The following is a 15,718-nucleotide window of genomic DNA, read 5'->3' as shown; positions in this document are numbered from 1 at the left end:
AATGCAAGACAACTGAGTCACAAGACCGTTTATGCCTTGTCAAGAACCACCTTCGTGCTACACCACCAGTCTCAAGAAAGGCAGTGCAGGTCAGTCCCAGTGTAAATGTATTCTGTTATCCAGGTTGTTATGGTGCCATTTTGTTTAACTTACAGGGGAAGTCTCTTTCAGAGATGGATTAAGTATTGGGTAGAAAGTTTGGCTCTTCAGTGCATTTTATTTATGTGCTGGTGGACAGTTAAGTCTCTAGTTCTGGTGTTTGTGGAGTAATATGATTTACAAATGTACTGGAGACAATGAAGAAGGGGCCCCTAATAGTGCAGAATGTAAGGCACAGATCACCCCATAAGAGCCTATAAGAAACTGAGTAAAAGGATAGTACAGGTCTTTCCTGTTACAAAGCCAGGGCCTTTAGGCCAATAATATTCTGGTTAGGAATATCTGAGGACTTTCCACTTGCTTAATATGTCTAGAAAGGTACATCTTAAAGGGGGTGTTACATTCAATAATTGGCCTATTACGAGTGCATACAGAAGGATGAAAACCTTTTGTCCAGGATGATATCCATTTAAATATTAGCTGTGCTAAACAGAAGGACTTTGTGACTGATGTTGTTACACATTGGTCCAGGGAGAAGAAATAATTTAATCAGGGTCTAAGATCCCTGTCTACATTGTCATTTTGGCGTGAATTATTAGCTACAGTGGATATAAAAGTTTACACACCCCTGTAAAAATGCCAGGTTTTTGTGATATAAAAAATGAGACCACAATAAATCATTTCAAAACTTTTTCCACCTTTAATGTGACCTAAATCTGTACAATTCGATTGAAAAACAAACAAATCTGTTAGGGGGGAAAAATATAAAAAATAAAAAACATACAATAAGCTGGTTGCTTAAGTGTGCACACCCTTAAACTAATACTTTGTTGAAGCAACTTTTGATTTAATTACATTCAGTCTTCTTGGTTAGTAGTCTAGCAGCATGGCACATCTTGACTTGGCAATATTTGCCCACTCTTCCTTGCAAAAGTGCTCCAAATCTGTCAGATTGCGAGGGCATCTCTTGTGCACAGCCCTCTTCAGATCACCCCACAGATTTTCTATTAGATTTAGGTCTGGGCTCTGGCTGGGCCATTCCAAAACTTTCATTTTCTTCTGGTAAAGCCATTCTTTTGTTGATTTGGATGTATACTTGGGGTCATTGTCATGTTGAAAGGTGAATTTTCTCTTCATCTTCAGCTTTTTAGCAGACACCTGAAGGTTTTGGGCCAAAAGTGACTGGTATTTGGAACAATTCATAATTCCCTCCACCTTGACTAAAGCCCCAGTTCCAGCAGTAGAAAAGCAACCCCAAAGCATGATACTGCCACCACCATCATGGGGATGGTGTTCTTTTGGTGATGCAAAGTGTTGTTTTTGCTCCAAATGTACCTTTTGGAATTGTGGCCAAAAAGTTCACCCTTGGTCTCATCAGACCATAACACATTTTCTCACATGCTTTTGGGAGACTTGATATATTGTTTTGCAAATTTTAGCTGGGCCTGGATGTTTTTCTGTGTAAGAAAAGGCTTCCGTCTTGCAACCTTACCCCATAGCCCAGACATATGGAGAATACAGGGGATGGTTGTCACATGTAGTACACAACCAGTACTTGCCAGAAATTCCTGCAGCTCCTTTAGTATTGCTGTAGGTCTCTTGGCAGCCTCCCTGACCAGTTTTCGTCTTGTCTTTTCATCAATTTTGGAGGGACGTCCAGTTCTTTGCAACGTCATTGTTGTTCCATATTTTCTCCACTTTTTGATGACTGTCTTCACTGTGTTCTATGGTATATCCAGTAAATCCAAAAACAAACGAAATGGAGTCCATACTGGCTGTAATCTTTTATTATAAAACACAAGTGCTTTCAGGTTAAAAAACCCTTCATTAGACAAACTTCACATAATCACGACAGTCTATAAATATTAAAACATTTCTAAAAGCAAACAATTACTTTCTATACTTGACCCGCCTTTTCTTTAAGGCTGGTTTTAAAGGTACAGAACTATTTAACACAGGTGGGTTGTCAGCAGCCAACTGTATGACCATCTTAACTCTGCATACTGTGTGTCATTGACAATGCCCCCCCCCCTTTTTGTTCATCTGTGCAACATGCAGAACCATAAAAACAAATGTATGATCTGGAAAGCTGGAAACATGCTGGTACAATGCATTGTGTTTATCCTTCTGTCTAATAGATGACAAATGGTGCAATATTCTTGTTTTTAACTTACAATTAGTTTTTCCAACATAAAAACTCGGACATGACTTTCAGCATGCCAAGTAAACCACATTCTCTGTATGGCAATCTGCATAAAACTCAAATGTGTATTTTTTGTTTGTAACAGGATGTATAAAATAATTTAAACCATTCACATTTGAACATGCTTTGCAATGCCTACAGGGAAAAGTCCCTGTTCTCATATGTGCAGAGGAAACACTATTAGCCTTCTTCTCATTTTTAGACCAGGTTCTATGCATAACATGTCTTTTATATTGCACTGGAGGGTTCACCAGGCAGCCTTATTCTCCAGTGCCGTATTTTTTGGTTATTTGTTTGTATTTGGGCACTTTTTTTCCATTCATTTCGTTTATTAGTATGTCTTTATATTACTATTTCTCTTGAAGGTGAATCTAGATTTCGCATCTAAAATATCCTTCAAGTGATTGTCACTTCTTAGTATCTTGCAGTTTTGCTTAATAATATCACATATCCCATACACATTATTACTATAACGTAGCATTACCTTAGGTTTTTTATCATACTCATTAGATGGCTTCAGCTTCTCTCCCTGCTGTTCTTTATTATCAGAAAACCATGGTCTAGCCCTGGCTTCCCTGTTAGATATTACACTGTTCTTAGTTTTAGATATTACACTGTTCTTAGCTTTTTCTAAATTTTCCTTTGAATAACCCTTTTCCTTAAGATGTTCATTTAACACATCGATTTCTTTGTGAAACTCATTATTATCTGTGCACAGCCGAGAAACTCAAAGCAAAGCATGCCTAGGATGCATACTACGTGCATTCAAATAATGATTTCTCCAGCATTGTTTCCTATGCAAGGTGGTGTTTGTCTTACCAGTTACACTTTTATTTAATGTGACATCTAAAAATGCAATGGTCTCATTGCTATGCTCTACTGAAAACCTAAGAAAATCTGTAGTTTTCTCCAGGTAATCAACAAAGTTTAACAGTTCATCACTGCCCTGTGCCCACAACAAAAAACATCATCAACAAATCTGGCATAAAAAATGTTGACGTCTTCCATAGATGTTCACATTTAAAACTATGTTTATCTTCCCAGAAGGCTAACACTAACTTAGCATATGAGTTGGCACAGGGTGTGCCCATGGCAACACCCTGTACCTGCCTGTAATGTGTTCCATTACAAAGAAAGGTGTTATTATCTAACACCAATGCTAGTGCTTCCAGGATTAAAGTGTTGGTACTCTCATCATATATATTAACAGTATGCAGTACCTCTTTCACAGCCTTTAACCCAAATTCATTTGTGATGACTGTGAACAGACTGTTGACGTCCATGGTTACCATCAACACATTCTTCTTTGCTTTGAGTTTCTCGGCTGTGCACAGATGATAATGAATTTCACAAAGAAATAGATGTGTTAAATGAACATCTTAAGGAAAAGGGGTATTCAAAGGAAAATTTAGAAAAAACTAAGAACAGTGTAATATCTAACAGGGAAGCCAGGGCTAGACCATGGTTTTCTGATAATAAAGAACAGCAGGGAGAGAAGCTGAAGCCATCTAATGAGTATGATAAAAAACCTAAGGTAATGCTACGTTATAGTAATAATGTGTATGGGATATGTGATATTATTAAGCAAAACTGGAAGATACTAAGAAGTGACAATCACTTGAAGGATATTTTAGATGAGAAGCCCAGATTTACCTTAAAGCGAAATAGTAATATAAAAGACATGTTATGCATAGAACCTGGTCGAAAAAATAAGAAGGCGGCTAACAGTGTTTCCTCTGCACATATGAGAACAGGGACTTTTCCCTGTAGGCATTGCAAAGCATGTTTCCAGCTTTCCAGATCATACATTTGTTTTTATGGTTCTGCATGTTGCACAGATGAACAAAACGGGGTGGGCATTGTCAATGACACAGGGTATGCAGAGTTAAGATGCATCATACAGTTGGCTGCTGACAACCCACCTGGATTAAATAGTTCTGTATCTTTAAAACCAGCCTTAAAGAAAAGGCAGGTCAAGTATAGAAAGTAATTGGTTGCTTTTAGAAATGTTTTAATATTCAAAGACTGTCATGATTATGTGAAGTTTGTCTGATGAAGAGTTTTTTAACCTGAAGGCGCTTACGTTTTATGATTAAAGATTATGGCCAGTTTGGACTCCATTTCATTTGTTTTTGGATTTGTTCTTAGAAGAGGTTTGAGAGGAGTCCTTAAGGGAAGCTAAGAGGCTTGTGTTTTGCTACATTATGGTATAATCCAATACTGTGGAAATATTTTGTACCCTTCTCCTGACTGATACCTTTCAACAATGAGATCCCTTTGATGCTTTGTAAGCTCTCTGCGAACCATGGCTTTTGCTGTAGCAAGCAACTGAGTACATGTCAGGAAAATCCTACTAGGACAGCTGAACTTTATTTGGGGTTAATCAGAGTCTCTTTAATTGATGGCAGGTATGTACCCGAGAAGACTGAATGTTGTAATTAAATCAAAAGGTGCTTCAACAAAGTATTAGTTTAAGGGTGTGCACACATATACAACCAGCTTATTGTACGTTTTTTATTTTTTATATTTTTTCCCCTAACAGAATTGTTTGTTTTTCAACTGAATTGTACAATTATAGGTCACATTAACGGTGGAAAATTTTTGAAATGATTTATTGTGGTCTCATTTTTTTTATATCACAAAAACCTGGCATTTTAACAGGGTTGAGTACACTTTTTATATCCACTGTATATTGTACGTTGAGAGAGAAATTTGTGTACCAAATATGACAGTACCACAAATTTTAGGCCTTTCTCCATGCACTACTTGTTTATAAGGGTTAGTTCCTACTGTAATGAATGGGTATCAGAAGATGATTTTAAATAACTTTTAATTTGCAGAGGGAATAAAGCCTTGTTTACAATCCAGGTTACCTGAGTTTGACTTATGTCTTTTGACGCTTGATAGCAAGGAGGATGGACACATCCATCTTAGGTGGGATGGATGGTGTTTTTTACCTGGTTTACACTGCAGTTCCACTGATAGGACTCCATGGAGAGTAGAATTTCATAGTGACAGGAGATTGGCTGCCTGGATGACAGATCTTTAGAGGCTTGATGGTCAGGTTTTGAAGGGGAGAGCAAAATGATGATGAGAAAAATGAATGTCCGCTATATTCTTATTAACTGTAACTAAAATGGATGAGATGTAGCTCTGGTTAGTATTTTCTCTGCCACAATTGCTTATTCCTTATGAAAGAAGTGCTGTTGTATTATTAGCATTACAGGTATAAATGATGATTTTGGATGCTTACACCTTGCTGCTACACTAATAGCCACCCCTCAACAAAAGGTATCACTTGCATTGCATCAATATGAAATATTAGTTGTTCTATATGTGCTTGACGTATGATAAGAATATAAAGTCTTTAAGTAGCTAGCTCTTGCTAATAGTGTAAAACTGCATACTACTTGGACAGATTTATCTTTTTTACACTGAATTTTGTGCCATTTTATTTAATGTATGTTTTAGGTACCCAATATGTATCTTGCTTAGTAACATGTCACAGTATGCCATTTTCTGTGTAAACCACTGGTGAAAAAGTCTTTGCCCACCTGATAGCACTTGTATAATCCTTAGAAATACCACAGTAATCATGTTATAACATTTGTTGTTATGCCCAAATGACCTGAGTTTGACTATTGGCTTGGGCGTTTGATGGCACAGGCAGGGTAGGATTGGCATACCCATCTTGGAAGGGGGATATAAGAAAATGAGTAAAGGGATAGCACTTCAAGGCTTTTCCCATAGCTCAAGGACTTTAGGCCAATAATATTCTTGGTTAGGAACCTCTGAGGCCTTTCCAGTTGCTTAAAATGTCCTGAAAGGTATATCCTAATGGGTGTGTTACACCCAGTAATTGATCTAATTAGGGCTGCATACAGAAGGATGATGGCTTCTTTTGCAACACAAAAAATAAGTGTGTATATCCCTGCAGCTCTGTCTGCTAGGTATGCTGTGCTGCTGCCTGTAATATATTTGTCTTACTGTGTTTTATACTGGTCTTTCATTTTTAGCCGTCTGTATCTTAGTTGTGGAAATTTTGTAGCACCAATAAGTAAATATGTCTGTTTTTCCTTTATCTGCAGCACAGGGAAGCTCTTTTGCAAAGGCAGTGTGGTGCGTACCTCTCTACACTGCAGCTTGGAAAACAGTTGTTACTAATGGCCGATGTTGTAACAGAGGCTTCCCTGCAGGAGGATCTTAACCGAATGCAGCAAAACTGGGAGAAGACATGTGGCCAGCTAAAGGAGAGAAGGATTCATTTAAGTACTATTGTGGAGGTACAGCATCCTTTAATATCTGGAAAATGTTTCTGATCATTCTTAGTGAATTATAGATTTCTTCATTCTTTAAACATGATTCCTTTTTCCTTTAAACAATAGAAATATAGACTCTGACAAAAAAACGGCTTTTTTTTCTGTCAGAAGTACTCCAGAAAAAGGTTAAGTGAACTTTCAACATAGACCTTGCACTAGATAGAAGTGATGCAGGAAACTGCTGCAATCATTTTTGTATTAAGTCATTTTGAGAAAGATAAATCAAATGAGCAAATGTCAACTGCCTGTGTTCTAAGTTGTGCATCTTAAATGTATTCTGAAATTGTACATAACAATTTTTAGCCACTTAGGTTCATATGTAAGTACTAGGCTATCTGCCCGAGGGCATTTATAAGCCTAGCCAGAGTGTGTCAGCTTTCACCGCCCCATTGATTAATTAACCGAGCCTCTGTCAAGAAGAGCCAATGAAGTGATCCCAGGGGTGTATTTTCTGTTACCCATCCACTCGTCAAGGTTTCTCTTCAAGAGTGTTAGTGAGGGGCTCTGCCTAATGTAGTTAGGAATTTTGTTCCAAAGCATGGGGAGTCTCTGTGACAGGAATCTATCCCTCCAGCGTGTTCTATTTATTATTGTGGTGAGGTGTTTAGCTCACTAGAGCGAGTGGCTTGCAGTGACTTCGATTTCTTTAGGTGGAGCATGTCCATCAATTCTGAGTTGGACATGGCTTTGTAAGTCAGGCAGAGATCACCTCTGAGTAAGCGATATGCCACTGAGTACAGCCGGAGTTTTTCCAGTCGGGCTGCACAGGATATATGTTTGAGGCCAGTAATCCTCTTGGTGAGGTACTTTTTGGTCTTTCCAGCTGTTGGAAGTGTCTTGTGAGGTACATCCCAGATGGGGCATTGTACTCTATGAAGGGTCTAATGAGTGATGAGTAGAGGGGCACTATAACCTCTATTTCTAGATGCAAACCCTTTAGTAATTAGATGGGCTACATAGAAGAATTTCCTAACTACTATGGCAATATGATTGTCAAAGGAGAGATTACTATCTACCTGGGTCCCCAGATCTCTTATTACCTCTTCTGTATTAAGGGGGCTGCCACCTATGTGGTAATTCATGGGTGTTTTGTTTTTCCCAGACGTGATGACTATGCATTTTTTGACATTTAGCTGGAGACCATGACTTTGACACCAGGTGTCTGTCTCAGTAAGGCCCTTTTGGAGATTGTCCGTGTCAGCCAGAGAGCCAATTATGGCTCCCAGTTTGCAGTCATTGGCGAACTTGGTTAGCCATAGTCCTCCTGTGTTTGTCTGTACTTCTGAGAAGTATATGCCAAACACTAGGGGTCCCAGGACTGAGCCTTGCGGGACACCACTTGTGAGTGGTTTAGAGTCGGACCTGGAGCTTGCTATTCTTACCATGTGAGTTCTGTCTGTAAGCTAGTTGGCAACCCATCTCATGACGTAGGGGTTTATGTTCAGGCTGGCGAGTTTTTCTATAATTCCCGAGTGGGGAATGGTGTCAAAAACCTTGGCGAGGTCAAGGTAGGCTGTGTGAACCACCTTCCCCTCATCTATGGCCTTGGTGACTATCTCGAAGAAGTCAACCAGGTTTAGTAGGCATGATCTGCCCTTAACAAAGCCGAACTGGGTTGGGTCAAGTGTTTGGAGATTCCCAATGTCTTTGTTAATGAGTTCCATGATGACTTAAGGCAATTTTTTAAGATTTAGAAGAAATATGTACAGCCAAAGAACACTTTTTATAAACATTGTTATTGTGTAGTGAGGAGATTAAAACTAAGATTTGAGAGCAGTCTATTAAGGATGAAATCCATCCATCCATCCATCCATCCATCCATCCATCCATCCACAAACCCTTTTTCCCATTTTTACGCATGGGGTCAGAGTGTCACTTCAACAGTGACAATCATCTAGAGCCAAGGTTTACACTGTCGGGTGGCTAGCCCTGCTGTGGTAATTCCTCCACTTGACAGACTCACAGCTATGGCCAATTTAGAGTATACAATCCAACTACTGCATGTGTTTGGAATGTTTGAGGAAACCGGAGCACCTGGAGGAAAACCATTCAAACACAGGGAGAACAAGTAGACACCACACAGAAGGCATCCAATTTGAGAATCGAACCAGGGAACCTTGTGCTGTGAGGCAATAACACTATCTGCTGCACCACTGTGCTGCCCCTTTTTAGGGATGAAAGGCTTTCCTTTACTTGTAGTTACATCATCTGTTTTTATGCTGAAGCTTTACTTGTAAATTTGTGATAAAGTTTTGTTTTGGAAATGTGGATGCACAGTTTGTTTAAGAACTACATAATTCTGTGATATAATGAGAAAAAATGGCAGGTTATTCTTCATTTGCTCAGGATGTGTAATCTAAATGAAGTGGAGGTAAAGAGAACAAAGAACAAATGATTGCATGTGTTTTTTCATTGAAGACGTACCATTGTGCACCATATATCCATGACTTAAGATGTCTTTGTATCGCTCTCTAATCATTTTTCTGTAAACAGACCTGGAAAAACTCTGAGAAGAAACTGAATGAATCAGACCAAAAGCTACAGAACATTAAGATAAACCTGACTGAACCCATTCCAGAAATGCACGAAGAACTACATCAAGCTGAAGAGCAGAGCAAGGTATTTTTGAGCACAAGTTTACAGATGCTCACATCAGCCTTTTTAGAGTACGGGTTTTTGTTGGTAGTGTGGAATAGTTGCATCTTTCCATGTCCATTAAATTCTTCACAACAGCAGTTCTAAAATCCCTGCATGGGTGACTAGTGTATCTAGACGAAGGCATAATAGCACAATTTCTTTGCAAAATATTTTGGTACATTATTAGTGTTTGAAAGTTTCTTCAGCCTTTTAATGATATATAAGAGAGAAGTTAGAATAGAATTTTTTACATTACTGTTTAGAAAAGAATCATATCTCCATGGAAGTGACTATCTAACCCTAAATTGAACCTCTGGGGAGGTAGTCACAGTTATCCCTGTGGCACTTTAAACCTCTTCAGAGGTAGACATACTGAATCATACAGAATCTGTAGGAGTCATTCTGTGAGCATGGTCCAATCTGAATGCCAGAAGCAGGTAGCTCTTAAAGAACATGCTGGGAGCCTGTAATGAATGCCACACTTGATTTAAACTGGAAATGCATTTTGGCTCATCTTCACCAGTTAATAGATACAGGTGTCATTAAACTTTACAGCCAGTCATTATATTACAATGTATGAAATGGCAGAGATAGAAATATCCTGAAAATTAATATTCTTTTTCCTGCTTGTGCAAACCAAAGTAAAAAGGCTTTGTAACCCTGTACCAAAACTGTAAAGCTAAGTGATACATGGTGCTTTTACCAGTGAGTTAGTGGTGGGAACCAGGTTAATAGTGTCCCCCTTCCAAGTGTCATCTCACAAGTCACAAATTTTCTGAAAGATGTTTAGGCCAGGTTTTCACTGGTTCTAAAGAAGTGTGTTTTAAGAGCTACATGGTAGTTAATGTAGCAGCACTTGGGCAAAATGCAAGATGTTCATTCATTAAACAAGGCCGATGTGGTTAAGGTTTACCCCTAACAGTAAGCTGCAGCGAACTGTCTAGAATAGGGGCTCTGGGGGTGCACGGTTCCCACAGGAAAAAAGATCAAAAAGCAAGGCAATTTTTTTTTAATCATTCCCATGTTGATTAATTGGCTTCTGATGGACTGACATGACTTAGCTAAGGAAGACAGTGAATTCATATCCTATTCACTCAGACATCCTTAGCGCCCTTTCTCCTATTTTTGCACATGGAAGACAGTTCTGGACCTCAAAACAGAAGCACATTGGTTCACTATGAAAAAATGTATTCCATCCAGACTCTAGTCAAGTTGTGTACAGAAAGTCATGTTTTCAAGTTGCATGTTGTCAAGTACTCTGTTTCATCAGGTTGAAGATTAAATTCTCACAATTTATTATAAGTATGAGATCAGACAACCTCAGGTAAAGGGCATGGTGTTTTCCCCAAGAATGAGCAACCCAGTGCAAACAACTGTATTTTTTTATTTTCAGACAGGATTTCAATTGTTGCCTTTATGACTTTGAGTACTTAAATGATGGAGATTATTTGCCTTTTTTAACCACAACTAAATGATGCATAGCTTTGCTTACCTGTTTATCTAGCTCACCAAAGGTTCCTTTAGCTTAGAGTTAAGTGGCATGACTTTTGTTTCAAGATTTTACTCATACTTTTGTCTACTTCTTAATGTTACTTACTAAACATTCCGTTCATTTATTTATTTATTTATTTATTGAGATTTGATTATTGGGAAAGTCCAGCTGAGTAGGAACCTATTTTCAGCAAAGGCCTAAGGAGAAAAGCTCCAACGTATTAGAAAACAAGAATTTTACAGTCTTTAATAATAACACAAAAATCAGATACAGTTTAAACAATTATACCAAATTAAACTTAATGTGAAAACATTGGTTAAGCATAGATACAAGTTATGTGACGATTTAATAATTAAAGAACTTTTAGCCAGTTTATAGAGAAAATAAAGGTAGGTTAGCATATTACAAACAGGAAGACAAATTCATATGTGTATTCACCTTCTAGATGGTTGGGTGATTCAGCCTTTGCATTGAGAAGATCCCTTGGCCTTTCAGGTCAGAATTGTGTCTCTTTTCAGTTTCACACTGCACTTCTAAAAGTAACTTTTGGCACCATTATAGGCCATAACTTTCAGTGGTCTCCTTACCTCATTGCAGACAAATGTCATGGACAAGATATCTTTATTTCATGTACACTGCTAGTCAGTTTTCCAAAAGAGCATTATCTTGACATGAAGTTTTCCCCAGATTCTTGGTCTCATGACAGCTGCCATTCTATAATTTCCTTTGTAATACTGAAAATAAGTTTTCCTCTGTGATAGCTGGTATCCAGCTGGAAATGTATTTATTTAGGAACATCCACAGTCACTTGAGACTATTGTCTCAGGTCCAGACAGACTGATCATGAGAGAATGATCTTCCTTTTAATCCTTTTTAGAAGACCCAAGTCTTACTGTAGTTGTCTCATGTTGGTTGAGGCCACATCTAGAGACAGATGCTACCCTGTAGATATGGTTATCTGAGTACACTGCAGCTCATAATAGTACACAATGCTTTGAGGCATTCTGCACTTCACTTAATTGGAAATTTGGTTCACCTAGGGACGGGTCTTACCACAACCACCATGATGACACTTTTGAATTTCACATTTGACACTCTGCTAAGATATTTTAACCACAGTGTGAGTAAATGCCCCATTCTAATATTATTTTGTGTGCATGCCTGGCTCCTGAAGACGTATTGACTGTGTTTGGGGGGGGGGGGTTCATACACCATAGGTTCATAGGTTCATAGGTTCATACTAAGCTATCTGCCCTGGGGCAATTATAAGCCTAGCCTGATTCTGTTTGATTTGAGTATACTGTGCCATTTTTAAGGTTTAGTTTACTGTGCCTCTGTCTAATAGTGACATGGGAGTAATCCCTGGGACAAACCCCCATCCACTTATCGAGATTCTTCTTGAAGAGATTCAGTGAGGTGCTCTGCCTCACATGAACTGGAATTCTATTCCAGAGTGAAGGGAGCCTCTGGGTTATGAACCTGTCCCTCCAGCAAGTTCTATTTATTTCTGTGCTGAGGTTCAAGTCCTGTGGCTCTAAGGGATTTAGATTTACTGAGGTGGAGCATGTCCATTAATTCTGGATTTGCCATAGCTTTGTATGTCAGGCATAGAAAGTAGGCGGTATGCAACTGAGTAGAGCTGGAGTTTTTAACCGAGCAGCATATGGCATATGTTTGAGACCCTTGATCCTCTTGGTGAGATACATTTGGGGTCTTTCTAATTGCTGCAGGTGTCGGGTAAGGTACATCCCAAAAGGGGCATTGTATTCTATGATGGGCCTGATGAGGGATGCGATTACCTCTCTTGATCTAGATGTGAAACCCTTCGTGATGAGGTGGGCTATGTAGAAGGTCTTTCTAACCACTTTGGCAATGTGGTTTTCAAAGGAGAGATTGCTATCAACTTGGGTCCCCAGGTCCCTAATAACTTTCTCTGTACTTAATGGGTTTCCGCCTATGTGGTAATTTGTGGGCACATTGTTTTTGCCAAAGGGTATGACTATACATTTTTTGGCATTTAACTTTAAACCATGGCGCTGGCACCAGTTATCTGTCTCTGTGAGACCTTTTTGAAGGATGTTTGTGTCAGCTGGAGAGTCGATTATGGCACCCAGTTTGCAGTCGTCTGCGAACTTGGTAAGCCATAGTCCTCCCACGTTTGCCTGTACCTCGGAAAAGTATATACCAAACAAGAGTGGTCCCAGGACAGAACCCTGTGGGATGCCACTTGTGACCGGTTTCGAGTCTGACATGGCTCCAGCAACTCTCACTCTGTGGGTTCTGTCTTTGAGCCAGTTTGCGATCCATCTTGTGACATAGGGGTTTATATTTAAGCTGGATAGCTTATCTATGATGCCCGAGTGGGGTATTGTGTCAAATGCCTTTGCAAGGTCCAGATAGGCTGTGTGGACTACCTTCCCTTCATCTATGGCTTTGGTGACTGTTTCGAAGAAGTCAACCAGGTTCAAAAGGCAGGATCTGCCCTTGACAAAGCTGAACTGGGTAGGATCTAGTGTCTGTAGGTCCCCAATGTCTTTGTTTATGAGCTCCATGATGATCCTCTCCATAGCCTTGCAGACTAAGCTAGTCAGGCTCCACCTTTGTGGAGTGGGACCACTGTTGCTGTACGCCATTCTGTGGGCACATATCCTGTAGTGAGGCTGAGATTGTATAGCTGTTTTATTTGAGGGATTAGTTCCTCTTGGAGTTCATGTAACCTGGGACGCCATCTGGTCCCATGGAAGCAGTGTTTTTTGCTTTGGAGAGGGCAGCCTTCACCTGAGCATCAGAGATGTTTGGGAGGCAGCCCTCTGCCGGGATAGATACTTGCTCTTTTGGGGTGGGGTGGAGAAGTTTGCACTGAACCTGTCTGCCAGGATATTGGCGATGTCTGTGGGTTCAGTGTATTTTTTGTCGTTTAGAATTAACTCAGAACAAGTCTGGGAGTTATATCCCAGGTTCCTAACATAACTGAAAAAAGCCTTATGATTGTCTTTGGTGTCCTGTGCAATTTTTCTCTTGAAGCTGGCCTTGGAGGATTTTATGAGGGATCGTAATTTTTTGCTAGTACTGATCAGAGATGCCTTCCCTATTAGGGATTTTGCTCTATCATGTAGTAGCTTCCTTCTTCTGTTGTACAGTTTATTTATGGCAGGGGTCCACCAGACTGGACGCCTGCCTTTGGATGATTGGGTCTTGGTTTTGTTTGGGATAGCATGATCCATGCATTCCTGGAGATGTCCGTAGAATGCGTTTATATAGGATTCTGCAGTTTTAGTTTCCACTGGCTCTGGGGCCTTGAAGGATTCCACTTTGGTTTAGAAGTGAGAAGTTCGCTTTTGAGAAGTTTTCACTGTGGTTTTCTGGGCTGGGGGTGGGAGTGAAATTAATTTATGGTCTGATCTTACCAATGAGGGATATACTTCTGGTGTGGAGCATAGAGTCCCCATGTTGGTAATGATCAGGTCTAGTATGTTGTCCCATCTTGTGGGAGTGGTGACTAGTTGTTCCATAGTATTTGAGTTTATAATTTCCAGGAACCTTTGGGCTAAGGTGCTGGGGCTTGAGTAGTGCTCCCAGTCAATGTTTGGGTAGTTGAAGTCGTCCAATATAATGGTGTTCGGAGAGATCTTCATGTTCTCCAATGTTTTCAGGAAAGCCGAGTGGGATTCCTGACTTTGAGAGGGTGGTCTGTAGGATGCTATAAATTGAAAAGCAGTCTTGCCCACTGTTAGTTGCACATGGATGGTCTCCAGTGCCACTAACCTGGAGGTGTGGATATCCTTGATAAATATGGAAACTCCCCCTCCTTTTGTGGTTTGGTCCGGGTTTTGGTGCCAAAAAGCATGATATGAGGTATAGCCTGGTAGTGCTGGGGTGCTCTCTGGAGCCTTGAACCAGGTTTCTGTCACTCCACAGATATCAATGTTCTCCATACTGAGTGCATTTTGAGGTTAAGACTTCCAGCATTACCCTTAGTTTCTTGTTCCTTGTGCTGTCTATGGGGGTGGGTTTGACTTTTGAGTCTTGCCTAAAAAGGCACTATGGGGGTGGCAATAGCCTTTGCCAATATCCGAAAGCCCAGTGGTGACAGGTGCAAGCCGTCTCTAGCAAAGCAACGTGGCTTGTCGAGCATGTCATCCCAGGCTGACAGACACTGGATCCCCTTTGAATGACACCAAAATTTTAGCCAATTGTTAAAATCGATAATTTTGTCTTTGTACTGTGGCATCATTCTAGGTGAGGGTAAGATGCTGCTCAAGGTCAGGGTCATACCAGCCTGGGCTACATGATCAGAGAGCTCCTCTATGTCTCTTTTCATGTAGTCCAGGGAGTCTCAGGTCATTCACACCAGCATGTGCAATGACTGAGTCATATTTGTATTTGCTTTGGAGTGACCTGAGTGCTTGCATTATGTGGCGGATCCTAGCACCCGACAGGCAGCTCACCGTGACCTTCTCTTTATTCAGCCTGGTGAGCGGGACCTCAGTGTGTCTGACAATAGAGTTACCTATTACAAGAGTATCAGGTGTGTTATTCAGCCTTAAGGGCTGTGGCTGCTTGGCACACTGACTTTGTGGGCTATGTGTTGTGCATGTTTTGTTTTGAGGTAGTGTTTGCTTGGATGTCTGCTTTGGAGGTCTCTGTTGCTTAGGTAGATTTTTATTTAGAGCCTCAGAGTATGTTTTTATGTATTTATGTGTTTGTTTCGCTGATGTGGTGGGACTATGTGATACTGGAATTGTGTTATGTGAGGTTACCTTCTCCTCCTGACTGGTTACACCAGTTTTGAGATGAGAGAGCTCAGCCTCCAGTTTGGCTAAATAGTTGCATCTCTCACATATATTTGAACCTGTTTGGAGGAGGAGAGGGTTGTCTGTGTACATCAGACAGTCGCAACATTGCCTCAAAATTCCCAGATTCACCAGCTGGACTGGAGAGGAAACCATTGACTGACCTTTGGACATG

The 15,718-nt window shown here is 40.1% G+C and overlaps 1 protein-coding gene across 1 annotated transcript in view; it reads left to right on the top strand.

Moving 5' to 3' along the window:
• SYNE2 (spectrin repeat containing nuclear envelope protein 2) overlaps positions 1-15,718 on the top strand; it is a 3,814,665-nt gene that overhangs the window by 3,256,759 nt on the left and 542,188 nt on the right. The window contains exons 115-116 of the mRNA XM_044073561.1: positions 6,391-6,585; positions 9,115-9,240. Coding sequence (XP_043929496.1) covers positions 6,391-6,585; positions 9,115-9,240 — 321 coding nt within the window. The remainder of the gene's footprint in view (positions 1-6,390; positions 6,586-9,114; positions 9,241-15,718) is intronic.

Source organism: Protopterus annectens, chromosome 6.part0, assembly GCF_019279795.1.
Source record: "Protopterus annectens isolate FY-2018-M chromosome 6.part0, PAN1.0, whole genome shotgun sequence".
NCBI classification, from domain to species: Eukaryota; Metazoa; Chordata; order Ceratodontiformes; family Protopteridae; genus Protopterus; species Protopterus annectens.
This window is presented reverse-complemented; position numbering and strand designations above follow the sequence as displayed.